At 46.5% G+C, this 27,661-nt stretch overlaps 1 protein-coding gene across 1 annotated transcript in view; it reads left to right on the top strand.

Moving 5' to 3' along the window:
• CEP89 (centrosomal protein 89) overlaps nucleotides 1-17,143 on the top strand; it is a 73,210-nt gene extending 56,067 nt beyond the window's left edge. The window contains exons 17-19 of the mRNA XM_025914782.2: nucleotides 3,573-3,662; nucleotides 10,810-10,979; nucleotides 16,760-17,143. Of these exons, the coding sequence (XP_025770567.2) occupies nucleotides 3,573-3,662; nucleotides 10,810-10,979; nucleotides 16,760-16,916 (417 nt within the window). The 3' untranslated portion in view covers nucleotides 16,917-17,143. The remainder of the gene's footprint in view (nucleotides 1-3,572; nucleotides 3,663-10,809; nucleotides 10,980-16,759) is intronic.
• The last annotated feature ends 10,518 nt before the right edge of the window (nucleotides 17,144-27,661 follow it).

Below are 27,661 nucleotides of genomic sequence, written 5' to 3'. Positions count from 1 at the left end.
AACCTTCATCTTTTTACATTTTAACTGCACATTTTCAGATTCTCCAAAATTTTTGCTTCCAACCATGGGGGAAACACATTTTTGAAAGGCGGATAACCCACACTTTTAAATAATGGTAAATGATACTCTAGAAGATAAACTCAAAGAATTAGTTGATCCAGCCAAATAGAACAGGGTCGCCAGGCATTTATCACACATGCAGACGCATCTTCATATTCTCCCTGTAAGGCTGACTTAATGTGTTCCCTGTTTGAAGATGAAATATGAGCACCATGGACAGGGCAAATAGAGTCCATCCCTCGCTGCTCCTGGCGACCCTAGTCCCAAGGAAAGGACCGCGTGGGTTATCGGTGGTCCTAGATGGTGGAGCACTGCCCCGCCAGCCCGCGTGATGCCAAGGGCATGGTTCTTGGCATTTCCACATTAGTGTTAAAAGGTGTCAGCGGCAGACTGTGCAGTGAAAGGAGGCACGCTCTTTGCCAAGCTCCACGCAGTGAAAAAAGCCCAATAGCATTTACCACAAAATGGGACTTACGGAGCGGTGTCTCCAAGTGGTGAAATTACAGGCAATTAAGAAAAAAATCTAGGCCTGTTTGCATTTTATGATTTTTCAACTTTGAACACATGTTGCTTACATTCATTTAAACATGTTTGGGCCGCCTGGGTGGCTTGGTCGGTTAAGCAGCCAACTTTGGCTCAGGTCATGATCTCACGGTCCGTGAGTTCGAGCCCCGTGTCGGGCTCTGTGCTGACAGCTGGGAGCCTGGAGCCTGTCTCAGATTCTGTGTCTCCCTCTCTCTGACCCTCCCCCGTTCATGCTCTGTCTCTCTCTGTCTCAAAAATAAATAAACGTTAAAAAAAAATTTTTTTTTTAAATAAACATGTTTGTTTAAGCAGCGTTGCAAATCTCTGGTAGCATATGATTAGAAATAATAATTTAGTGCATGTCATGACAGAGGAAACTAGCAGATTTTCTGAGACATTTGGAAATTGGCAAACTTGGAATCACTCAACCCCTCTCCCAAGTGAATGGGGTGTGGAGAGTCTGTCAGGATGTGCCACAGGCTTATTCCCATTTGTTAGGAAGGTATCAAGTTCCTCCTTTGAGGGGGCGCCTGGGTGGCTCAGTCAGTTGAGCGTCCCTGGGATTGAGCCCCGCATCAGGCTCTGGACAGAGCGTGGAGCCTGCTTAAGATTCTCACTCTCTCCCTCTGCCCCTTTCCCCTCGCTCAGGATCTCTCTCTCTCTCTCTCTTTCTGTCTCTGTGTGTGTGTGTGTCTCTCTCTGTCTCTCCACAACAACAACAACAACAACAACAACAACAAAAGTTCTGGGTGCCTGGGTGGCTCAATCAATTAAGCTTCCAACTTCGGCTTAGGTCATGATCTCCCAGTTTGTGAGTTCAAGCCCCATGTCAGGCTCTGTGTTGACAGCTCAGAGCCTGGAGCCTGCTTCGGATTCTGTGTCTTCTCTCTCTGCCCCTCCCCCACTCACTCTGTCTGTCTCTCTCTCTCTGTGTCTCAAAAATAAATAAACATTAAAACAATTTTAAAGAAAAAATTCTCCATAGGATAATGAACATTAGGCTTTTAGCCATTGTTTATATAAGAGGAAATAGAAATATAAATAGCACACAGCTCTTGGGGGAAATGTGATCCTTATTTGTAATAAAAGAGATGCTAATTAAGCCAGTCTTGAGATCTCATTCTGCACTTATATTAACGTTACCAAAAAAGTTGCTTTCTTAATTACAATAGTTGCTGCTAGGAGTGGTAAGATTGATTACACATTAATGGTGATTTCTAAGCCCTTCCCAGGTCTTTTGGAAGCAATGTGACTCAGACACAGCATGGTAGACCCCTAAGCCTGTATGCCCCTGTCCCATCCGCCTCCTGAGAGGTCATCATCCTAACCCAAGTGCTGGGCTTGGGCATTTTCTGTAGTGGTGCTGAGCGCCCATTTCCCCCTTTGCCTTGCCTCTTGTGCTTCCCCACTGGAATAGCCAGAGCGCAAAGCAGAAGCTTGCTGAAAAACGGGGACCCCGCTGCCACGTGTCAGTACCACTGTAAAGGCGAAGTCCTCTTGTTTGCAGCGCAGGGCACGCAGGCTTCCCCAGGAGGCAGGCCCTGCACCTCCCGTGTGGGCCAGCGATCACCCCAGGTTTCTGTGATGAAGTTTAGATCCTCCCCGATCCTCACATGGTCCCTCTTAGGTCCTCCCTTCCTATTTGTGGGCCCAGGATGGGAATCGAAACGGAAGCCATATGCTATTTGTCCAAATACTTGGAAGTTACAAGCCAACAATCTGTAAATGAAACGTGTTCTCTCCCCCTGCCTTGAACTTTGTTATTATGGCCTGAACGCCAGGCTCAGGTTTAGAATCCTTAGATCCCTCGGATGTGGGGGAGCTGCTTTCAGCCCTCCCCAGCTGTGCCCACCGCAAGAGACATCTGTGTACCTACAGACACTGTTGTCCCCCTGGCCCTGCAAGCGCCTTGTGCCTGGGAGCCCCGAGACCAGCGGGGTTCGGGGTGCTGCTTGCTGCCTCTGCCCTGTCCTGGGACTGTGGGCCAAGTATCCCAACCTTACCCTGTCCTGGTCTCCTAGGCCTTAATTTATTGAGAATGGCATCTTAATTTCTTCTTTTAGTTTTTATTTTTGTTTTTTATTTTTGAGAGAGACACAGAGTATGTGCGTGCAGGTCCGCTCATGCGGGGGGCAGGGGGGTGGAGGCAGAGGGAGAAGGAGAGAGGGAATCTTAAGCAGGCTCCATGCCCAGCTGGGGGCTCAACTCCACGACTGTGAGATCACGACCTGAGCCGAAATCGAGAGTCAGACACTTAACCGACTGAACCACCAAGGGGCCCCAAAAGGGGCACCTTAATTTGCAATCCCACATTTAGGATGAGTTTTCCACGTAACTTATGGCAAAGTTATTTAATGTTCTGTGTCTTATTTTTCATTTCTGAAGGAAATCAAATGAAATCAAATTGTGCTCATCTTTGCTTTTTTATTTTAGCATTTGAAATAATTTATAGTGTGTAGCAATTCATGTCCCATATGGATATTAATCTAAAGCACTCTGCTGCAAATGACATTCCTCTAAGATATAAAGCTGTCACATTTGGTTTGGTGAGTGGCATTGTGCATTCATGTTTATCCTTAATTTTGTAATTATTCAAATAGTCAAGGTAAAAGTATATTTGCATCTCGGCACTTATTCTTTGGGTCTGATTGAAGGAATGATATATCCCGCAAGAATAGAGATGTGTGCTGAAAAACCCTTCCAACCTCTCACATTCCCCTGGTTTGAGGGGCTCGATCTTCCATTGGTGTCCAGGAGGGGCGCCCAGCCTGCTGTTCTGGGTTCTTGCCCCTCCTCAGCTGTTGGCCCAAGTTCTGCCCACAGCCTTCAAACGGGGTGGAGGTTGGGGGCCAGACAGGTGCTGGGCCAGGACAAGTGGCAGAACGGAGATTACTTGTAAGTAGCAAGATTCTTCGCAGAAGAATTATTAATTTAATTTTTCTGTTCAACTAAGAGCCCATTATTTTTCTTTTTACTTCGCTCTTTAGGCTAAATGTTTAGAAAGTGAAAAGGATGGAGTTCTCAACAAAATCATAGAAGGCAACATTCGCTTGGGAAAGTTAGAGGAAAAAATCAAGGTAAGTGGCCATTTAACCTCAGAAGTTCCATTTCAAATGGAAACAGTGGCTTACTGGGGTCAGATTTCTGTGTTTAAAAAATTGGTTCATTTTGCATGTATGTATCTCCAGTCATCTACAAAATAAAGCAGTACTGGGTTTTAGGAGCAGAAACCACTCATTAATCCACTCATCAATCCACTCATTAAATAAACCGGTTTATCTGCACAATAAGATGTCATGCAGCTATTGTTTTGTTTTGTGTTTTGTTTTGTTTTATTTTGTTTTAAGATATGGAAAAATCTCCAGGCTCTATCCTGAGCTTAATGTGCAGGCTTTATTCTCAAGGCCAGCATTTATTGGTTCAGTTAGAGATCAGGGTTGACCTATTCCTCTCTTGCTCAGTCCTAATTGCACCCTCTGGTTTCTCTGCCCAAGAAAGTCATTGTCACTGCACCAACTCTCCCCTGCCAGGCCACCTCCCTCACCTGACCTCTGTTCTCCCTGCCATCTGTGTTCTTACTGCCGGCCTCTGCATCTGCATCCACAGCGTTAGCGTTACCAGCCAAACCGTTTTCTCTGGAGTGGGAGCAGGGGTGTGGGCAGGGGCAGGGAGAGGATAGGCAGGCTAGAGGCCTTGGTGCAAGGCAGGGAGCCTGTGGGTTTTGAAGGGGAGGGTAGCTCCACGTGTGGGTAATTAGATCTAGGACTTCTGTAGGAGGACGATTTAAGGGCCTGATACGAGGAGAAATAGACTGATGACATTTACTATGTGGGGAAACTCACAAACTAAGACAAATGAAACATTGGCTAGCTCTGTGTAAATAAGTGTAGTGCTGGGTGAACAGCATGTGTACCTATATGTATGTGTATACACATATATACGTATGTATACACAAAATTTATAGATAAATAAATTTTAACTTATAATTACTCAGGCCCAAATGTATGTCCTAATGCAAAAAATAGACTTTTTTTCCCTATGTTTTATGAATATTGCTTAAATAACAAATATTAAGTTTTTGGAAGCCGCATGGCCTGACCATCTTGATTTTCAAGTGGTACAGACAGAGGTGCTGCCTGAGGGCCTTTCTGGCTTCCAGTAGGGTCTGCCACATGAAGTGTCTCTGAGCTACCCTGATCTGGGTTCTGGGCCTTCCCCAGGCGAGATCACCTCCATGTAACTAAATTCAGAGAAGACTAGCCTACCCGCCAGCACATCGCTGTTCTCTTTTATAACAGGCAGTGGCCTTTGTGGTGAGGGACGCTCCCGCTGCGGGTCGGGGGCTCATCCCCTCTGTGGGCCACAGCAGCTCTGCTCCTGTTCCCAAATGTTCCCAAAGTGACAATGACTTTCGGGCATGGTGCTACTTGAAGAAAGGGTTCCTTTGCTGCAAGCAAAGTTGAAAATGCCTGTCATGAGTCCTCCAACCAGATCTCAGGGGAGCTTATCCTGTGGTGTCCAATGGTAGGAGTGATTTAATTTAACCAGATAGCTTTTGGAGTTGTGTGGACTTCTAAAATGTCATCAGAGATTCTGAACAGATAACTTAGTTTTCTAGGAATTTTATTCCTGACACAGTTTTAAAGTAAATGAGGATATGGCAAGTTTAATCTTCAAGTACACATATTTGTCATAACCTAACTACGAGGCAGGATAAAGAAAAAGAAACGCGTATCTAGATACACTATAGTGAGACTGCAGAACACCAAAGACAAAGATAAAATCTTAAAAGTGGGGCACCTGGGTGGCTCAGTCAGTTAGTGTCCGACGCTTGATTTCAGCTGAGGTCATGATCCCAGGGTCATAAGATCAAGCCCCAGATCGGGCTCCCCATGGACAGCATGGAGCCTATTTTGGATTCTCTCTCTCCCTCTCTCTGTGCCCCTTTCCCACTCATGCACATGTGCACTCTCTCTCTCTCTCAAAATAAATAAATAAACATTGTTTTTAGTTATTAAAAAAAATCTTAAAAGTGGCCAACGAGAATGTGTTTTTACCGATTTGGTACCTACAAGGTCAAAAATTAAGAAATTTGACGATACAGTGGTGCCTGGGTGGCTCAGTCAATTAAGTGTCCGACTTGGGCTCAGGTCATGATCTCACGGTTCATGAGTTCAAGCCCCACAATGGGCTGTGTGCTGACAGCTAGGAGCCTGGAGCTGCTACAGATTCTGTGTCTCCCTCTCTCTGCCCCTCCCCCACTCATGCTCTGTCTCTCTCTCCTTCAAAAATAAATAAGCAGTAAAAAAAATAAAAAAAAAAAAGATATTTGTCAATACAGAGCATTTGGCAATGACGTGAAGCAGTGGGAACTTTTCTACATTGTTGCTGGGGCTGGAAATTGGTTCAGACCGTGAGTAAAGCTCACCACCCAGTCGTCCCTCCCTTCTCCTTTCCAGATAGGGGGACTCTCACATGTGTGCACCAGAAATCACGTAAGGCGACGGTCTCAACAGCATTATTCATATTGTCCCAAACAAAACAACCTCATACTCATCAGCAGAACAGATAAATAAATTGTGATGTATTCACAAAGGAATACCTAATACCAATGAAAATGAATAAATTATATTTACGGTATTGTGGGTGAATCTCGCAAGCACAATATTGAGTGAAAGGAACACAACGGAAATGAGAACCTACAATATGTTTGCATTTATATAAAGTTTAAAGTAGGCAAAATTAAAGGGTTTGGGGCATACTTAGATTATAAAACTAAAAATGAAAGATAAGAAAAGGATTTTAGCAAAAATGAAATTAATGATTATAGTCGACCCTTGAATAATGCAGGAGGGTTGGGGCACCAACTCCCACGCAGTCAAAAATCCATGTGTAATTTCTGATTCCCCCAAAATGTGACTACTAATGGCCTACTCTTGACCACAGGCCTTACAAATAGCATAAACAGTCAATTAACACATATTTTCTATGTTGTATGTGTTATATACTGCATTTTTACAATAAAGTAAGCTACAGAAAAGAAAATGTTATTAGGAAAAATGTAAGAGAAAATACACTTATAGTACCGTACCGTATTTATCCAAAAAATCTGCATATAAATGGACCCATGCAATCCACGCTCCTGTTGCTCAGGGGTCAACTGTATGCCTGAAGGGTTGGGATTCTTGGGGACTTGCAGGCTACTGCTAATATTCTATCTATTAACTTAGATGATAGTTCCATGGTGTTTGCTTTGTTATTAAATTACTCATATATGCTTCCTAAGCTTCCCTGCAAATGTATACGTGTCACCATGTCAATGAGGCACACCTTGACCATTACAGTTGCTGTCCAACCATTCTTCCACACCCTTCATTCTCACTACCTTGCTTTAATGTTTCTTCCATAGACAGCATCACCTTCCAACAGGTACATAACCTATTTATTGTGTTTACTGGCAATTATCTGTCCTTCTGACCAGACTATAAATTCCACAGGGGCAGGGATTTTTTTCTGTTTTTGTTCACTGGTATATCCCAGGCCCCTGAAATAGCATCTGACACGCAGTATTCAATAAATTCAATAACCTTTTGGAGAATTAATTAAATAATATATTTTACAATTTTAAAAATTCAACAAAAAATATACACAACAGTATTTCAACTCCCAGAAAGGCTAGAAGGACTATACCATACCATTAATGATAGGAATCTAAATAGAAATATTTTGAATAATAATGAGCAATCGTGGGTTTTTGTGGGGTTTTCTGGCTTTCCTGTTAGCTTTTGTTTCCAAAAGAGAAGGTCTGATTGTCAGTGTGGTTGGCCTTGCGTTGGAATGTATCTCAGTACTGTTCATCTAAATAAGATAGTAAAAAGGGTCTACTCAGCCACCCAGAGAGGCACCTGAGAGCTGGATCCAGGTTAGACAGGGCAGATCTCTGGGGAAGTGGAGAGAAGAAACCTAGAAAAGGTCGAGAAAATTTGAGGATGACATCTCAGGAAACCCCAGCAAAATAGGACTCCCAGAAGTGAGGACGGCACCCTGGAGGTCAGGGCTGTGTTGAGATCTGGGAAGCCAGAGCCACAGGCAGAAGCCCTTCCGAGCCAGGCTAGATTCAGAGGACCTGAGAGGGGGGCCACAAGAGAGACAGCATGAAAAGCCTGGAAGTTGACCCAACCAGTCATGCTCCTAGGAACCTCAGTTCAGAGGAATTCAGGGATCTCCAGAGGTAAAATAAGAAAAAGGAAGAAAAACAGAAGTATAATTGTCCTGCACATGATGAAAATGCATCAGAAATAATGTTGCCACACTCAGGTCATGATCTCATTGTTCATGGGTTCGAGCCCCACATCTGGCTCTGTGCTGACAGCTCAGAGCCTGGAGCCTGCTTTGGATTCTGTGTCTCCCTCTCTCTCTGTCCCTCACTTGCTCTCTCTCTCTCTCTCTCTCTCTCTCTCAAAAATAAATAAACATTAAAAAAATTTTTTTTCAAGAAATAATGTTGCCACAAAGATCAAAATTATCAACTATATTCGACAGGGAATTGATAGGCAGGTAGGTAGATAAGTAAGGAGGTAGCTAGGTGGCTAGAAAGCTAAAACTTAATAAAGCCATCAGAGCTAGGAGGAAATCCTACAAAGCAGAAACAGACAACCAGATGGAGGAGGATGGGAACTGAAACTGACACAACTCTGAGACGACATCGAAGGAAGGGAGCATCCGTTTCAGAAACGTAGACTGAATTACAGGGAGCATGAAGAGAAACCTATCCTAAAAGCACAACAGGGACATAAAGAATAGAAATGAGAAAGGTAAAGACAGAAAGGCAGAAATAAAGATGTGAAAAGAATCCAGTAGAGGAAAAAAAAAAAAAAAAAAAAAAACCAGTGGAGAGGGATAAGAGAGCCAATGTGCCTGTTGTTAACAGCCCCCAAAGAAGAAATCAAAACAACTCAGAACCATAATTCATAAAAGCTTTTCTGAAATAAACGAAGACATGAATCTACACATTGAAAGGACTTTACGATAAAGAAAGAATACCTTGGACATGCAGGCAAAAAAAACGAGAAATAAGAAAAAGAAAACCATGTTGGCATCACACTTCTCAGCAGCAGCACTGAATGCCAGAGAGCGGTGCAATGCCTTCTATAAATATTCGAGGAAACAGTATGAGCCAAGGATGTTTCCATCCAATCACACTACTCATCAGACAGTTTTGACAGTGTGAGAACTCTGGGCACATCTTCCCATAAATCTTCCTCAAAGATCAATCAGCTTGAGTTCAGCCAGTCAAGAAACGGTTGGTCAGGGGCACCTGGGTGGCTCATTCGGTTAAGCGTCCGACTCTCGATTTCAGTTCAGGTCACAGTCTCATGCTTCATGAGATTGAGCCCCTCATCGGGCTCTGCGCTGACATCTTGGAGCCTGCTTGGGATTCTCTCTCTTCCTCTCTCTCTGCCCCTCCCCTGCTCACACTTTCTATCTCTAGCCCCTGCCCTGCTTGTGCTCTCTCTCTCAAAAATAAAACATTAAAAAAAAAAAAAAAAAAAGAAAAGAAACAATTGGGCAAATTTCAGAAAAGTAGTGGCAATGAGCAAAAGATACAATTAACTGTGAACTAAGACTTCGGCGAATCAGGGATAAGGCTGATGGAATAGAACGTAAACGTTTTTTGACAATGTGGAAATAATACAATCAAGGGAAAACGGATAGGTTCAGGAGGTAGGAAAGTAGAAAGTAGGACAAGCTAGCTGATTGTTCATATTTCATAACTAAGAGTTCAAAGGATATCATTTCAAGCTGAAAAATCAAGTGGGAGGAGCTTGAGCATATTTAAGTAGGGGAAGAAAAGGTTGTGAGCTAACTTTTGCTAAATGAGAGGAGTAAGGACATACAATATAAAGGCATGAGAATAAAAGTTACCACAAGAATCCCAAGAGATTCATTCCTAAATAGTAGTATTACAACAGTAAAAAGAACAGAGAAAACAGGACTACATTAAAGTCTTTAAAGATGTATGTAGATAAAACAAGCAAAATAACAAGATTGGGACCAAACAAATGCAAATAAGTGTAAGTGAGTTTATTTCACCCATTAAAAGAAAACAGTTGTGTAGATTGGATTATGAAGCAAACAGTATCCCACGATAGAGCCAAGAGACCGTCTGAAACAAAGCGTATCAGAAGGGTTATGAATAAAAGGATGAGTAAAGATAATCCAGATTTCTGCAAACAAAAAGAAAGAGAAGGTACAATCTTTAAATGTGCCAAGATAGAGTTCAGGCTAAAAGCACTAAGTGAGACAAAAAAAAAAAAAAAAAAAAAAAAAGGAGGGGCATTTATAATGTTAAAAGACTACAGTTAATAATACATTGTAGCCACAAATACCTACGTGCTAAGTAACACAGCAGCAAATCTATACAGTATAAACCACAGGACATACAAAGGGAAATGGAAACTTAGAAATAATAGGAGCTTTAATCTTCTCTTGGTCCAAGACAGATCAAGAGATTAAACAAAAGTAACTAAGGGTATAGAAGATTTAACAATGTAATCTATAAAGTTTATTTATATACTGATACACACAGAATAATTGATTGATTGTAGATTGGCTACAAAAAGAATCAACCCCTAGAGTAGAAATAGGCACGTTTGTTGAACAAAAAGATGAAAACCAGAGATTAATAATCAGAAAGCAGAAAATAATCTTTCACCTGGAAATTTGAAAACTGTGAGGTAAACCAATTCTTGGGTCAGAGGGAATATATAAACTGTCCATCTCTAAACAGCACTGAATCTGTGTGAACTACAAATTGGAATCTATGTGACAACAGTCTTAGAAATGCTCAGAGGGAAGTCGTAACCTTAAATACTATACAATAAAAAAGTAAAAGGAAAACAAATGAGTCAGGCTTTTACGTCTGTCATCTGTTTACCGATAGAGTGCACAGACCTTGCCAGGTTGGTCTGTTTTTATTTGTTGCATATAAAAACTAGGCATGATGCAAACTAGAAATTTGGTATTATTATACGTGACATTCTTTTTTTTTCCCCCTGTATGGACTTTTATGATCCTTGCCCTCCCAGATCGGGCTTACCGAAGGTTTACTCATTATCTCAGTGGGCGCTGATGGCCCAAATGGGTAGGGTATACATCTGGGAAGCCACCCCGTGGGCCACAGGCAGCGTCCCTTCGCTCACAGAGTGCTTCCTCCTCCCCCAGGGGTACAAGAAGCAGGCAGCACTGAAAGTGGGCGACATCAGTCACCGTCTGACAGAGCAACAGGAAGACTTTGCTAGCAAAACCGCTCAGTACCAGCAAGAGATGAGACACCTCCATCAGATGCTGCGGGACAAGCAGGGTATCCTGGACCAGGCACTGCAGCAGAAAAGGTAGGGCCGCTCCAGCCCCGTCTACTATGGTTAGTTTTGAATGTTTGCTAGGATTTTCTAGTAAAACCCTCTGGACGTGTTCTGTTTATTTTTTACAGTTTAGTTTTGTCCGAATGTAATATTGGTCTTGATTTTTGTTTGCTGGTTAGCTAACACATCCCTTGCCTCACCTAGTTCCCATTTTGCTGTGGTGCTGGTGGCGGTGGTGGTTATGGTGGGAACACTGAAGATCCAGTCCCGCAGCAGCCTCTCAAGTCTGCGACACGGTGTCGTTAACTACAGTCGCTGTGCTGTGCGCCACATCCCAGCTCTTCATTTTCTCTAATCCCCCCCCTCTTCAGAACTCCCCATTGTTTGAATATTGGACTTCTTAAATCAACCCAGGCCTCTAATTGTCCTCTCCTCTTGTCCCTCTCTTTGATACTTTTGTTATATTTCATTTTCTTGGGAGATTTTACTTTTGATTAAATGTCTTATTTCTGCTTTTTCTTTCATTTCTGAGGATTTTTTTTAAGTTATTTTTTTAAGTAATCTCAACGTAGGACTTGAACACAGGACCCTGCGATGAAGAGTCTCATGCTCCTCCAACTGAGCCCGCCAGGTGCCTGCCCCTCATTTCTGAGAATTTTAAAATCTCTAATCATTCCCTTTTTGTAAGAGCATAATCATAAGATTATGGGTATATTATGTTCTCTGCATTCTCTGTTACACTTCCTCCTTTAAACATATGATAGAGGAAGTGTTGCCAGTATATTAAAACCACTGGGGAACGTTGCATACTCTGTGAAGTTCATGTGCTTAGAATTGCATTAATAGAGGCACCTGGGTGGCTCAGTTGAACACCCACTTCGGCTTAGGTCATGATCTCACGGTTCGTGAGTTCAAACCCCACATCGGGCTTTGTGCTGACAGCTCAGAGCCTGGAGCCTGCTTCTGATCCTGTGTCTTCCTCTTTCTCTGCCCCTCCCGCATTCATGCTCTGTCTCTCTCAAAAATAAAATAATTTTAAAGAAAGAAACACATTAATAAAATGGAATTTTGTTTTTTGCTCTCTCCCTTATTCCATTATCTGTCCTTAAATGGTTTGAAAGTTATGCATTCTGTACTTTCAGTGGTTACCCTTAAAATTTGACCATGGTTATTTAACATTAAAAAAAATCTAAATTTAACTGGGGCACCTGGGTGGCTCAGTCAGTTGAGTGTCCAGCTCTTGGTTTCGGCTCAGGTCTTGATCTCACAGTTCATGAGTTTCAGCCCTGCATCAGGCTCCACACTGATTGGGATTCTCTCTCTCTCTTCACCTCCCTGTGCTTTCTCTCTCTCTCTGCCTCTCTCTCAAAATAAATAAACTTTAAGAAAAGAAATCTAAATTTAATATCCCTGTATTTCCTCCCCCAGAGCAAGACCTAATGCTCTTATCTAATTATTTTCCCCCCTCAGTTTATATGCTGATGTCGTCCAGTGTCATTTGGGAGATGAAAGTGAAAAACAAAGATCTATCTTCTATGGTTATCTTTAGGTCCCCAGTTAAATGTTGCTAGTTTCTTTATAGTTCTTTATTTTGATTTACCCAGAAGTACCATTCCTTTACTTACTGATTATTATAAATAAGGTGTCAGGCCCAAAATGGGCCTCACTTATGCTAGTCCCACATCACCAGACCAAGACTTGACCTAATCAGTTTTGGCTCTACCAGAAAGGGAATCTTAAACGAATCAATACGGAATTGCCTGGTCAGCCCTAGTTAGGTCATATGCCTGGGAGACCCTGCCATCCCCTAAAGAAAAGTTAGTTTGCAATAACCAACTCACTTTTGCCTAGTAGAACTTCCTTGTTCCTGCTCCCCTCTGCCTGTAAAAAGTCTTTCATTTTGTATAGCTCTTCAGAGCTCCTTTCTCTCTGCCAGGTGAGATGCTGCCCAATTTAATTTTTGCTCAGATAAACTCAAAATTTTCATACTTCCTCAGTTTATCTTTTAACATATTGTCTCTTGCATCACCGACCTTATTTCTCAGATTAGTTTCCTTCTTTGTAAAATGCATCATTTGGAAGTTTCTTTAGGGGCGCCTGGGTGGCTCAGTCGGTTGAGCGTCTGACTTCGGCTCAGGTCATGATCTCACAGTTTGTGAGTTCGAGCCCCGCGTCGGGCTCTGTGCTGACAGCTTGGAGCCTGGAACCTGCTTCGGATTCTGTGTCTCCCTCTCTCTCTGCTCCTCCCCCGCTCATGCTCTCTCTCTCTCTCTCTCTCTTTCCTTCAAAAATAAATTTAAATAAATAAATAAATAAGTTTCTTTAGTAAGAGTCTGTTGGGAGTAAGTTTTCTTAGTTTCTGTTTCCCTGCAAATGTCTGCATTTTTGTAAGGTAATTTTTGCTAACTACAGGATTTTACTTTGACAGTCTTTTTATCTCAGCATATTCCATTATCTTCTCTGTTTGAGAAGTCTGTTTTGACGAGTCAAAAGACAAGTCTCTGGTAAGCCTCTGTCATTTTTAAAAATAATTGATCACCTTTTCTCTTAATTCTTAAGATCTCCTCTGTCTCTTGTATTCTGCAGTTTCATTGTTATGTGTTTAACTGTAAGGTTCTTTTTTATTTATCTACTTGATAAAAATTATTCTCCATATCTGTGATTTTGTGTCTTTCTTTAGTCTAGAAAGTTATCATCTCTTAAAATAAGCCATTATCTTAAAATAAATCGTTTCCTCTTATTCTTTCTAAGTGTCCTTCTGGAACTCAGATTAAATAAATGTATGTTAGATCTTCTTACTCAATCCTCCACTTGCCTTATGTTTTAAATTTTCCATCTCCTTGTTTTCCTGGTCTACATTCTGGGTAATTTCTTCTGCTCAATATTTCTGGTTACTAATTCTCTCTACAGCTGTGTACTGTCTCACACGACCAATGAGGTGTTTTTTTTGTTGTTGTTTTTTTGTTTTTTTATCTCAACAACGGTATATTTTGTCTTCAATTCTATTTGGTTTTTTTTGAAAATCTGCCTAGTCATTTTTTTTTTTTTTCAACGTTTATTTTTTTTGGAACAGAGAGAGACAGAGCATGAACGGGGGAGGGGCAAAGAGAGAGGGAGACACAGAATCGGAAACAGGCTCCAAGCTCTGAGCCATCAGCCCAGAGCCTGACGCGGGGCTCGAACTCACGGACCGCGAGATCGTGACCTGGCTGAAGTCGGACGCTTAACCGACTGCGCCACCCAGGCGCCCCTGCCTAGTCATTTTTAAAATAAATTCTTGGTCTTTGCTTATTTCAAGTACATCTCTTATTTCTTTTTTAACATTTCATTCATAGTTATTTTTTCAATATCTGAAATTTGGCAGAATTTAAATTTGTTTTTGGGGTACTTGGGTGGCTCAGTTGAGCAATCGACTTCAGCTCAGGTCATGATCTCACGGTTTGTGGGTTTGAGCCCCACATTGGGCTTGCTGCTGTCAGCACGGAGTCCACTTCGGATCCTCTCTCTTGCTCTCTCTTCCCCTCCCCCACTCACACACGTTCTCTCTCTCAATAAATAAAAACATTAAAAAAAAATTTTTTTAATCTTACCCTATGTGGCTTCTTTCTTTTTAGAATAACTTTTTAACTATGAACTCATATATACTTGAATTTAATCTGTAGAATCCTGAGGTTCAGGATTAAGGATGTTTCTCGCCAGAGAAGACTTGTATTTGCTTCTCTTTGGTGCTAGAAAATATTTCCAAACCTGGAGCCACTTTAATTTTATTATTAATTTTTAAAATAGGCTATAGTATAGTAATGCTTTTAAAAACATACAAAAAGACTTTTAAAGTATCCACAATGCTATTATTACATTTATAAGGTATAACTTCTTAATATCATATTTTTCTGAACTGCATTTGGGGTGATTTCCTCTGCTTAATATTACAGTTTACTAATTCTCTCTTCAGCTGTGTCCAGTGTACTGTTTAACCCATCCACTGAGCTTTTTTTTCTAATTGTTCCAAAAATGGCTTTTCATTCTTGGTTCCCTCCACACAGGTCCTGGGGATGCCCAATCATGGGGAACAATGTAGATTCAAGCTCCCGATCCACCTGAGAACAAGCCAGTGGCTCCAGCCCTGTAGGAGACATTTAGTCTCTCAGAGCAGGTTTCTCTGGAAGATGAGCAGATTTTCTGCCCAGCCATGCTTGCTTTGAGGGTCCTTCATGTGCTTCCACTTACCTGCCCAACTGTGGAACACTTAGTTCAGAGTGTTTCTAGGAAGAAGAAGAGAACTGTGGATATGAGCAAGCCCTGGGGTTTTCTGTCATACCTGGTTTGCATGGGCCCAGCACCTAGTCTCTATTCTACAAAAATATGGGTTTCTGGCATGGGCTTTTGTCCTCAGAGCAATACCAACATTCTATTGCCTGCCCCTGTGCCTTCAGTTTAGTCTTTATTTTTTCCTGCCCTTAGAGAGTTCCTATTTATTTATGCATTCATTCATTCATTCATTCATTCATTCATTCATTCATTTATCTATTCATTTATCCATTTATTTATTCATTTATTCGTTCATTCATTTATTCATTTATTTATTCATCTATTCATTCATCATTCATTCATTCATTCATTCATTCATTCTCTTTTGTTTTGTTTTGTTTTTTTAGCGAGCCAGGCAGAGCGAGACAGGCCTTGATCCCAAGCCCTCACCATCCCATGAGATCATGACCTGAACTGAAGTTGGATGCTCAACTGACTGAGCCACCCAGGAGCCCCCAGAAAACAGAAATAATTAAATAGTGTTCAACATTCAGTGAGCATAAGCGGCCTTGGAAGGAAGCAACAGTTAACAAGAGAAGTGACACTGGACAAGTGGGCATGTCACTGGCCTCCCTCAACCTCACTGGCCTCCTTCTTAAACAGCAGTGCTCAGCCCATTTGGTAGTCCAGTTTCTAGCATCTTCCACAACCACCTGGCTATGTCTGTGAAGGAGCTGGCTTCCGCACCCTGCCCTCCTGCATGAGGCCTGCTCCTTCTTCCAGGCTGAGGCCAGTCTTTCTATCTCCCTGAATCCCCCATGGCGTCCACCGTCCTGTGAGGTGGTAGCTGGTACCCTGTCCTCCAGTGGACGTTGGCCCTGTGAGGACATATATACCTTGCAGGCCCTGTTTCCTCAGCATTCCACATGGTTCCTGTCACAGAGTCCCTGGTACCCTTTCCTTTCCTCACACGTCTTGGTTCCCTCTGGGCGCTCACTCCTGGCACGTGGTCTATTGAGGCCATTCTTCTCTGTGTCCTCGGTTATAAGCCCCACTCCCTGCGGTCCCCTCCTCACCCCCAGACTAACTCTTTATGTCCGGGCCCATCGTTGGCTCTGCGGACGGTGCTATGAGAGGTTCCTGAGTGTTGGCCAGGTCACAGTGGGGACAGGTAGAGGGTGCACAGGAGAGGCGTGCAGGGTTCATGCTGTGTGGGTGCCCACAGCCAGGCCACTGTGCCATAGGTCAGCCACTGCAGTCACTGTATTTTATTCTTATACCTGTTAATTCTATAGAGAACAAAGGTCCAAAATAAAGGAAAAGGCAAAACGTAGAGAGGAAAGGTAAAAAGTCATGTTTAGCCTGTGGCTTGTATTTTTTCTATTTCCAGGGGGTCTCAGTGCTTCGTTCAACTCCGGGAGTCTTTGCCTGGGAACCCAAGCACAATGGGACCTGTTCTCTGACGTTAAGCATTCTTCCCTTTGAGTTCTTACTACTTTAGGAGTCATAAGGGCTCTGTAGATAATTTTCTCCTTGTGCTATTTTGTGTGTATTTCTCACAGAGAAATGGAAGGCAAGCTTGAGGTTGTCTGGGAGTCTACCTCTAAGGAAAACCGAAGAATCCGAGAGCTTCTGCAGGCCACGCTGGAGAGGACCGGCACGTGGGATGGCACTGGGGAGGCGTGCTGGACGGCTGAGGCTCCAGCTACCGTGACATGAAGCCACCTCCCACCACCTGCCACAGCCTGGGCCGTGACCAGGACCGCTCGGCCCTGGAGCGCTGCCTTTCCCCGGACCAGAGACACAGGACAAGGGCAGGCACCCGCCTCGCACCACAGCGTTTCTCCTCCTCGGGGCGAGGTAGAAACAAACTGTCTCAGACATTTACTCCATTTTTTACACGTTGCTTTATGTAAACAATACAATGCTAAACTTGATTTTTGCCAGTACGTGTCCCCTGGCTGCGTCTGTGAGACCCGCCACTCAGGGTGACAGCTGACCTGATGCTCTGGCCTGGCTCTGGGCTCCTAGGCCTATAGCCGGGGGGAGTACTCGGGCTGTGTGCTCCATAGGAGGCGAGTGGCATGAGCCCAGTGATGGTACCGTGCCCTGTGTTAGCGTTTTGTAAATGAGCGCTCGCACTCCAGCCGCAGGAGGTTCCACAGAGTCTGTTCTGCCCCTTCCCCTACCTTTCCTTATCCTCTTGGGAAGGCAGTTTGCTGGGGCCGCCTGGCACCAGGGTAGGGCCCCTGCCCCACGCCACCACCGAGAAGGGTGCCGGGGGCCCGGGTTCACTTCTCTGTGCCACCCCCAGTCATCCCAGCCCCTCAGGACCGTCCCCTGGCACTTCCTGGTGGCAGTGCCAGCCACCTCGGGCTGCTTGTCCCTGGCATGCCAGGAAAATGAGGGACAGTGGGCTGCACAGGACCCTGAAGAGCAGTATGGAGGGTAGAATCCTAGAACCCTCGCGGCTCGGGCATGCACACCGGCCAGCGCCAGCCCTCGATCAGGTGGAGAAGTTGATTGCTGCTTGGGAAGCTGAGACAGAAGGTCACAGTTGCCTTACATTTTGTTCAGTTTGTTCAACAGTTAAACAATGCCAGTTTATTTTCATTTTACCAGGGGTAGGGAGACTCCCCAGGGTTTAAAACTACGTATCATTGCCCTCCGCGATGTTATTTCAAAAGAATCCACCAGCTCTCTGGAGATCCATAGACAGGCTGAGAGGCGGCAGTCTCTCGCCTTTCGGACCTAGGCTTGCAGGGTGGCTCGTCGTGGGAACACTGCAGTTTGTCACACACGTAGAGAACCGCTTTTGTCATTCCTGTCCTTTTCCCGCCTTCTGTGAGAGCATTTTGTTCCCTGGGGAAGTGAACGTTTGTACATCTCAGCTTTAAGTTTGTTACACTTACATACTTTGTTTGTTACAGAACATACTTTGCAACTTTGGTGGCCCCTGGACCTTGTCGTGGCCAGGCAGGGGTGGGGTCGTGCAGCTCTTGGGCCTCCCGCCGGGGGCTGTCCAGGGTGCAAAGGAGGGCAGGACAGGCGGAGCGGCGACAGAGAAGCCCAGAGACTGAACCCAGGCCTGTGTGGAGGAGCTGGAATGCCCTGGGCCTTGCCAGATGGCCAGGGCTCCAGAAGCTGGAGGAGTCCCAGGAGGGGTGTTTGGGCAGAGGCGAAGACCCGGGACAGCAGGAGGTCGGGGTGGGCAGGGAGGCCAGACTGCTGGGAGGGATGACTGCTTCATCCTGCGGTTTCCTGTCAGAGCAGGAGCCGGTGCTGTTCTTCCTGGTCCTGGGGAGTCCGCATATGGCTCTAGAATGATCCTGAGCAGGCAAACAGTTATAAAACATGCCCCAGGAGCTCAGTGAGCCCTGTTGCCTTTGGTTTTGGCAAAAAGCAGGGGAATTCAGCGTCGAATGGAGAGGGCCCGGGGCACAGCCAGGACGTGGGTGTGAGTTTGGGGTGAGAACAGGTGACGAGCTGCCCTCAGCTTTCCGGTCGATCTGCGCAGAGGGCACGGGGGTCGGAAGTGGCTCCAAGAAGAGTGGGAGAGCCCGTCCTTTCCCGGCAGCTTCTCTGTGGAGATCAGTGTGTCCTCCAACTCGGGGGAGGGCAGAAAATCCTGAATTGTCTTTCTTTCAATGCACTTTATTTATTCAGCAAATACACATGGAGTGCTTATCTCTGTGCCCCGTGTCGAGTACAAAGGCAAACAATTCCAGACCATGCTGGGTGCTTGGGCGAAAACAGGACAGAAACAATGAGCCCATAACCTTAATGGCTGCTGTGGGAGCTGCTGGCTGAACGCTGGGCAGGACATTCCGAAACCTCATCGTACAGAGGCATGGTCATGATCTTACCCTCCAAAACAAAAAATAATACTTTCAAGGAACAGCCCAGAAGGTTCTCTTCTCCCATCTCCCAACGCCCTGCCCCCTATCTTGCCGGAAAGCTCACCTGGTTCGTCTCTATGTGCTCCTTTGTCTCTGAATTCCCAAGTGACGGTTTGTGCTGGCCTGTGAGACCCTAAGCCACCACACCAGGGGGTGGCCCTGGACTCGGTGCGGGGTACACGAGCAGCTGGCCAACCTTGGCTGGCAGGAAGGCCAGCCAGGGAGAATGAGCTACATGAGAAATGTAATTTCTTGGAGGAGCATGGGGGAGGGGGGGCGGCGGGCAGGAAGTTCCTGAAGGCTTTGGGCAGGACGGGACGTAGCATTTCAGTGGGTGTCAGATGCTGAGTTGGATTTCCCCAGAAGAAAATTATGTAAAGAAAGACAAAGACTCAGTAGGTATAGGAGTGGAATTGTGTCCCCTTTAAAAAAGATACATTAGGGATGCCTGGGTGGCTAAGTTGGTTAAGCATCCGACTTCAACTCAGGGCTTGTGGGTTTGAGCCCCACGTCGGACTCTGTGCTGACCTCTCGGAGCCTGGAGCTGCTTCAGATTCTGTGTCTCCCTCTCTCTCTGCCCCTCCCCTGCTCATCCTCTCTCTCTCTCTCTCTCAAAAAAAAAAATACTTAAAAAATTTTTTAAATAAATAAATAAATAAGATATGTTGAAGCCCTAACCCCCGGAACCTTAGAATGGGACTGTATTTGGAAATAGGGTTGTTGCAGATGCAAGATGAGGCTAGACTGGAGCAGGGATGGTCCTTATGCCAGATGACTGGTATCCTTAAAAGAAGATCGTGTGAGGACAGAGACACCCAGGGAGGACACCAGGTGACAGCCATCAGGGTTGGAGAGATGTAGCTCCAGGCCACGGAACACCAGCGACAGCCCCCGAAGCTAGGAAGAGGCCGCAAAGGACACCCCGCCTTGGGTGTCAGAGGGAGCATGGCCTGCCCACACGTTGACTTTGGACTTCTAGACTCCAGACCAGAGACAGTAAAACTGCTTGTTTTAGAGCCAAAAGAGAAGGAAACAGAATAGGACCCCAGAGCCGTGAGTTTCTGGAGCGAGCAGGGTCTCCGAGCAGTTATAGGAAAACTTCCGTGTGTGTTGGAGCACATGGCTATTCCAACCATAAATTTCCTGAAGTTGTCTAAACGTGACTCAAGTATTTCTGATGAAAATCTAGCCCCCAGAGTGAGGTGTGCTGTGAACGTCAAACATGCACCAGACTCCAAAGACTTACTATGAAAAGAATATAAACTATCTCACCAATAATTTCTCTACCGGTTACATGTTGAGGTGACATTTTGTATGTATTGAGTGAAACAAAACCTATCGTGAAAGTCGATGCTCTCACCTATTTTTGTTGTCATTTCTACTTTTTAAGAAATGCGGCCACTTAGAAAAACTTCCAAGCGCGTATGTGGCTCACGGTGTGTTTCTCTTGGGCAGTTCTGTAGGGAGCTAAATGTGAAAGGCAAAACTAAGCTTCTAGAAGACAATTCATGACTGCAGGTCAGGCAAGGATCTCTTGAACAAAACCCAGAAGGCACTAACCACAGAGGATGACATGACAATTTGACGACAATACAATTAATGAAGAGCTCTTCACCCGTGTGGCGGGACAAGCCACGTAGTGGGGAGCGTGTGCCACGGCTGACAGACGCCCTTCGTCCAGAGAGAGTGAAGGAGGCCGGGAAGCAGAAGACAGCCCAAGAGAAAACAGCGGGAGAGGCAGGGACAGGCGTTTCGAGGGAGTAACCTAAATGAGTACGTGCGGAGGAGACAGGGAAGCCAAGTGGCACGCGTCTAGCCCATCTTTTGATGGGTTTTTACGCCAAGTGTGTGACAAAGCCAACCTAACACGTTTGAGAGGCAGTAGGAACGGGGCCAGAGTCTCCCGTCCATTCAGCCCCCGGATGGAAACCCCTGCTCTGTCCCCAAGGCCGGGGCCGGCGAGCACGTGGAGGAACGAAACCCGCACATCCACGGGCGCCTTCCCCATGTTGTCGTACCAACACCGCGAGTCCGCACAGAACGTGGTGTGGATCCAGCCGTGTGGTGTTCCGAACCGTGCAAAGCGGAGCGGAGTGTTCTCCAGGGACGCGGGTGTGCGGCAAAGCTCCAGAGAAAAGCTCGCCTGTCACAAACTGAAAATGCGGTTCCCGCGGACTCTGGAGTCGTGGGAACGGCCGCTCCTCAGCTCAGGGGTCCGTGCACAGGCCGTGATTGTTTTGAAAACATACGGGAGGCATCAGGTGACCATTTTTGTATGGGCACTTAGAGAGTGAGTCGAAGTTTGCTTAATCACAGAATTCCAGTAAAGTTTTAAATTTTTTTTTTTCAACATTTATTTATTTTTCGGACAGAGAGAGACAGAGCATGAACGGGGGAGGGGCAGAGAGAGAGGGAGACACAGAATCGGAAACAGGCTCCAGGCTCTGAGCCATCAGCCCAGAGCCCGACGCGGGGCTCGAACTCACGGACCGCGAGATCGTGACCTGGCTGAAGTCGGACGCTCAACCGACTGCGCCACCCAGGCGCCCCTCCAGTAAAGTTTTGAGAAAGTCAATGGGACATAAGAGTGTAGACGGAAGGTACGTTTTGGACCAGTGTGGCCGTGCGGCACTGGGAGAAGCGGGTGGCACTGAGGACTCTCAGGACTCGGGGGCGGGGAGCCTTGGAGGCTGGGGGCTGTCTTTGGGGAAACGGAAAAGCCAAGTGGACGCTGGGACGGCTGTGGTCCCAGGAGGGAGGCTGGAGGGGTCCAGACTCTGGAAGTAGAAGCAGAAGACGTGCAGAAGAGGGAGGCTTCGAGAGGCTTGGGGACCCACAGGGCCGCCCGCCCCACTCAGCCTGCTGTGGCTTTCTCTCCCGTGACCGTGCCCAGAAGGCGACTGACCACTCAGGTGGGGCAAGGAGGGCGGAGGGCAGGGGCGTAACAGAGGCCACGGAGGGAAGCAGACAGCCAGTGCGATGCCTGCCCCCAGGACTCCCCTGCTCAGAGGCACCCGCTGCTTCCTAGCTATTCTGTCATTCTTAACAAAAAGCTTGTCCATTTGGTCCCCTCATCAAGCCCTGGACTGCACCATAGCCCCAGCTGCCCAAATTCTGGGGGCAAGGCCAGGAAGGGGGCTCCGCGTCTAGTCTGGCCTCCAGGGTTTGCATGGAGCCTTGCAGCCCCGGGAAGAAGGAGGCCAGGCTGGGTGCCCGCCCCGTGCTGTGGGGCAGACTGTGACCCAGCCCCGTTTCCACCTGCCCCTCTCTGGCCTAGGGGTGGAGCGCCCACAGAGCAGGGCCCTCCGGAGGTTCTGCAGGGGCCCTGCCTGCTCCTGGAGGAGGATGTTTCTCACCGCGCGCGGGACCATTACCTGGTGCGGCTCCCAGGGGCACAAGTCTGTTGTGAAAGTTGAGGACAGGGTGCACTTAGGTCAAGCACTGAGGGGGGGAGGGGGAGATGAGCTGTAGTGAGGAGTGAGCGAATTCCTGTGAGGGAAGGGCAAAAAACCACAGAAAATGGTTCTGTGAAGAAGGGCCATCTTATTGGAGCAAGAATGTTCCAGGTGAAGGCACTTGTGCCCCAGTGGAAGGGGAGGAGGAGTCAGAGGAAATAGGAGGGAAGGGAGGTTAGGTCCTGCCTTGCAGGGCCTGCCTTAGAGCCACGCTCTGGCTTGTCCCTCGCCTCAGTCGACCACCTGTGACTGCTCGGCACTGGTGCCCGGGGTGGGGGTGCATGCAGGGTTTGCAAAGTGGAACCAGCAGAATCGGCAGAAGAGGGCAGAAGCTGGAGCAGGGAGAGAAATGCGTGGATTCCAGAGACGTAAGACTGGACCTTGGATGAGCCAGAGCTGGGGCCCAGCGGCCAAGCCTACAAGCCTCCACCCAGTGCACGTGAGTGAATTGTGGGGGGCAGGAGGAAGGGGAGCAGAGGAGAGCCTTGGGTAGCTCTCCGGGCCTCACAGACCCCCAACACTGTTCCCAGAAGCCAGAGCTTGTGAACTGTCTGGCGTGGACCCACTTCCTCTCAGAACTGAGCTGACTGGGTCACCCCTCAGTTCCTCAAGCAGCTGGGCTCAACGGGTGGGGTTACCTCCCTCCAGGAGGACACTCACACACGCCTAGATATTCCTAGGGCTGAAGTGTGGGTCACTCTGGGCAACCTCTCTGTCTCTACACAGGCTTCCCATCAGCAGTAAAGACACTCAGGTGTCTCTCCTCTAAACGAGAACCTTCTCCTAGACCCCACATTCTCCCCACCTCCGTGGGGAGCCTGACCCCTGGCCCTCTGCTCACTACACAGCCTGGCTGCTGTGAATATTTGTATACAAATTTTTGTGTAGATGAGATTTTATTCTTTTTTTTTTTTTTTTTAGAATTTAAAGTTTGATTTTGATTTTAATTTTAATTTTTTCTTTCTTTTAAATGTGAAATTTGTTATCAAATTCGTTTCCATACAAGACCCAGTGCTCATCCCAACAGGTGCCCTCCTCAGTGCCCATCACCCACTTTCCCCTCCCTCCCCCCCCCCATCAATCCTCAGTTCATTCTCAGGGGTTTTTTTATTTTTTAAAAATTTTTTTCTTTTCAACATTTATTTATTTTTCGGACAGAGAGAGACAGAGCATGAACGGGGGAGGGGCAGAGAGAGAGGGAGACACAGAATCGGAAACAGGCTCCAGGCTCTGAGCCATCAGCCCAGAGCCTGACGCGGGGCTCGAACTCACGGACCGCGAGATCGTGACCTGGCTGAAGTCGGACGCTCAACCGACTGCGCCACCCAGGCGCCCCTCTCAGGGGTTTTTTTAATTTTATTTTTTATTTTTTAAAATTTACATCCAAACTTGTTAGCATATAGTGCAACAATGATTTCAAGGGGAGATTCCTTAGTGCCTCTTCCCCATTTAGCCCATCCCCCCCTCCCACAACCCCTCCAGCAACCCTCAGTTTGTTCTCCATATTTATGAGTCTCTTCTGTTTTGTCCCCCTCCCTGTTTTTATATTATTTTTGTTTCCCTTCCCTTATGTTCATCTGTTTTGGCTCTTAAAGTCCTCATATGAGTGAAGTCATATGATTTTTGTCTTTCTCTGACTAATTTCACCTAGCATAATACCCTCTAGTTCCATCCACGTAGTTGCAAATGGCAAGATTCCATTCTTTTTGATTGCCGAGCAATACTCCATTGTATATATATACCACATCTTCTTTATCCATTCATCCATTGATGGACATTTGGGCTCCTTTCATACTTTGGCTATTGTCGATAGTGCTGCTATAAACATGGGGGTGCATGTGTCCCTTCGAAATAGCACACCTGTATCCCGTGGATAAATGCCTAGTAGTGCAATTGCTGGGTCATAGGGTAGTTCTATTTTTAGTTTTTTGAGGAACCTCCATACTGTTTTCCAGAGTGGCTACACCAGCTTGCATCCCCATGGACGCGGCTTTATTCTTTTTGGGTAAACAGCTAGGGCTGGATTTGCTGCATCGTGGGAATGCATATATGTTCAACTGTTTAAGACCTCTCCAGCACATAAGGACAGCTATGGCATGGCTCCACTTTATCTACTGTACTTGGTCAAAGTCAGAGGGACAGAAAGTAGAATGGTAGCTACCAGGATCTGAGGCAAAGGAGCGAACGGGGAGTTAGTGTTTAAAGGGTACACAGTTTAGGGGCACCTGGGTGGCTCAGTTGGTTAAGCATCCGACTCTTGATTTCAGCTCAGGTCATGATCTCACAGTTTGTGAGTCGGAGCCCCACATTGGGCTCTGTGCTAACAGCACAGAGTCTGCTTGGGATTCTCTCTCTCTCTCTCTCTCTCTCTCTCTCTCTCTGCCCCTCCCCCACTCATGCTCCTTCTCTCTCAAAATGAATAAAATTTTAAAAACTTTAAAAGGTACACAGTTTCAGTTTGGGAAGATGACGACAAAGTTCAGGAGATGGATGGTTGCACAACACTGTGAACACACTTAATGCCACTGAACTGAGCACTTAAAAATGGTGACAAGGAGAAATTTATTGCTCTATATATTTTGCCTCAATTACAAAAGAAATCTCCAGATTTGCTTCTTTGAGAGCTGCTAAGAGAGTAGGCCTTAAAATTCTCATCACAAGAGGTGTGCCTGGGTGGCTCAGTCAGTTAAGTGTCTGAATTCTGCTCAGATCATGATCTTGTGGTTTGTGGGTTCAAGCCCCACATCAGGCTCAATGCTGTCAGCCTGTCAGGGCAGAGCCTGGAGCCTGCTTCGGATTCTGTGTCTCCCTCTCTCTCTGCCCCTCCCCAACTTGCACTCTGTCTCTCAAAAATAAATAAAAATGATTAAAAATTTAAATGTTAGAAAAATGTTTAATTAAAAAATAAAATACTATTAAAAATTTTTTAATAAAAAATGGACAAAGTCCTAAGGTAGAATTATACTATCCCAATGGCTCTTGGATATACATCGTTTCCCAGATAAGAATTTATAAATTGTGCTTCCCTTGCTAATTGTTTTATGGTTAGACTGTAAGTCCTTGGCATTTAAAGACGTTGCACATTCCACTGACTCTTTACAAGTTCCTCTGCTTAGAATCCAGGTAGTAGGTGCCATGAATCCAGGTGCCATGAGGTCTTGGTGGTTGCCCAGAGGCTCTGAACCATCAGCAGCAGCAGTGGGAAGGGACAGAACAAAGTGTGAACTCAGGAACAGAAGAAAGTTTAAAAACTCGAAGGCACACCTGGAACCAGCTGAGGCGGTAAAGGCAGATCCAGCGTCTGTGTGAGGGTTTGACCCTCTGAGGAGGAAGGTGAATCAGAGCACAAGACACCAGCAGGCTGTGGAGAAAGGGAGTCCCACGGCCAGGCCAAGCGTGTCTGTAAAAACCGTTACAGGACAAGGGAAACCAAATATGAGACCATATGTACCAAATATGAGACCGTAACATAACATAAAATGCAGACGGTGATGATATCATCATCTTTGCAATGGCAAAAGCACCGTTTGAAAGTGAGGGTCAAGAGCCTCAGCAGAAACTTAAGAAATAACAGAGTTGTATGAAGGAAACCTGAAACTTCCCAGGACCCGCTGCAGGGAGCAAATCCCCAGCCGTGGGGTGGGAGGGCTGGACACACAAGAAGCCAAAGGCCACGACGAATGGCAGGAGTGGGGCTGGCGGGGGGGGGGGGGGGGGGGTGAAAACAAATCCAGATGATTTGCCCTGAGGGGGAAAAAAACTTCTGCTAATTGCTTGAACGCGGACACTGCCAAGAAAAAAGCGAAAAAGAAGAAATAACAGCTTTACGCAAGGAAATGCTCACCACGGACCCAAATTTAACCCAGGTAGATTTCTGACCCTTGAAGGAGCCGCATGCCCAGATGTTCCAAACTCAGCACTTGGCAGAGGCCCCAGAAGACCAAGGGATCCACCGCAGTTGAATGCTAACTTTCTGCAGTCCCTATGGTTCCAAGAGAGGGCGGGGTGCCTGGGGAGAGGCTGAGTTACCTGTGGTCACATGGCCAGCTCCGGGCAGGGCCCTCCTACCCCCCACCCCACCCCGCCCTCCTCAGGTGATTTCTGTTAGAACATCAGCCCTTTGGAGGCAACCTTGACCCAGGGAGGATTCTGCAGTGTTTTACAGATCTAGACGCCCCAGCAACTACACTCTGAGCGCTGCTGTGTTAGCAGAGACTTCAGGAATGACACAAAGAAACCTGTGGGAAGGTCCTGTGTGGGGCAGCACGTCCTGCCCCGGCCTGTGGCATCCGTGCTCAAGGTGGATGAGCCCACAGGTGAGCCCTGTGCTCAGAGGTCAGGGGAGCGGTTGCTCTGATGAGTTGCATGGGACCCTGACTCTGAGACAGCGAGGGTCCCCACATTCTCCAGATGCCTTCAAGTGACAACTCTGAGAAATCTGCCTGCCCGGAAGTGTGGCCACCTGTGGCTTGCCCTGCTGTTTCTTGTTGACCCTTGGTCTCTTCTGGATATCGGGGATGCTGTCGTGTTTACTCCAAAGCAAAACAACCGGAAGGACGTGGTCATGATAACAGTACAATGCTCCAGGCTGGGCTCCTCCATCCAAAGAAAAAACTTATCTGAGACAAGGGATTAGAGCTGCCACCTGAGTCAGCCTTCGTGGGGAGGGTGGGTCTGTCCCCAGCCCCCTGAGCACATCTGAGGCACCTCTGTTCCTTCTCTGAGTGAGCCGGACCTCTGTGGCTTTCACGCGCTCCATTATCTCTGGGGCCTCAGTTTCCCCATCAGGTAAGGGCCACACAGTGGATCCCCTCACTGCTCCACGGGCAGGGGCACACAGACTGGGCCACCTGAGCAGCAGTACCACCAAGTGGAACAGTCCCGGTGTTGGAGCTGCACATGCAGACAGCAGGTGCCTGCGGGAGGCCTCAGGGCTGGGTCCACATTCTGGCAAACTCTTCTGCAGCTCCAGGGGTGCCGGAACCCGGTCACTGCCAAACGTGAGTGGGAAAGACTTGCCCCCTCCTCCTCCAGGCTTGGCCAGAAGCAGGTGGGAGGAAAGCACCCGCCCTGCCCAGCCCAGCAAGTGACACGCACGGCGGTTCCTCTT

The sequence above is a fragment of the Puma concolor genome, chromosome E2 (assembly GCF_028749965.1).
Source record: "Puma concolor isolate L17-30 chromosome E2, mPumCon1.1.hap2, whole genome shotgun sequence".
NCBI lineage: Eukaryota > Metazoa > Chordata > Mammalia > Carnivora > Felidae > Puma > Puma concolor.
Note: the sequence above shows the minus strand (reverse complement) of the source record. Positions and strands in the feature narration are given on the sequence as shown.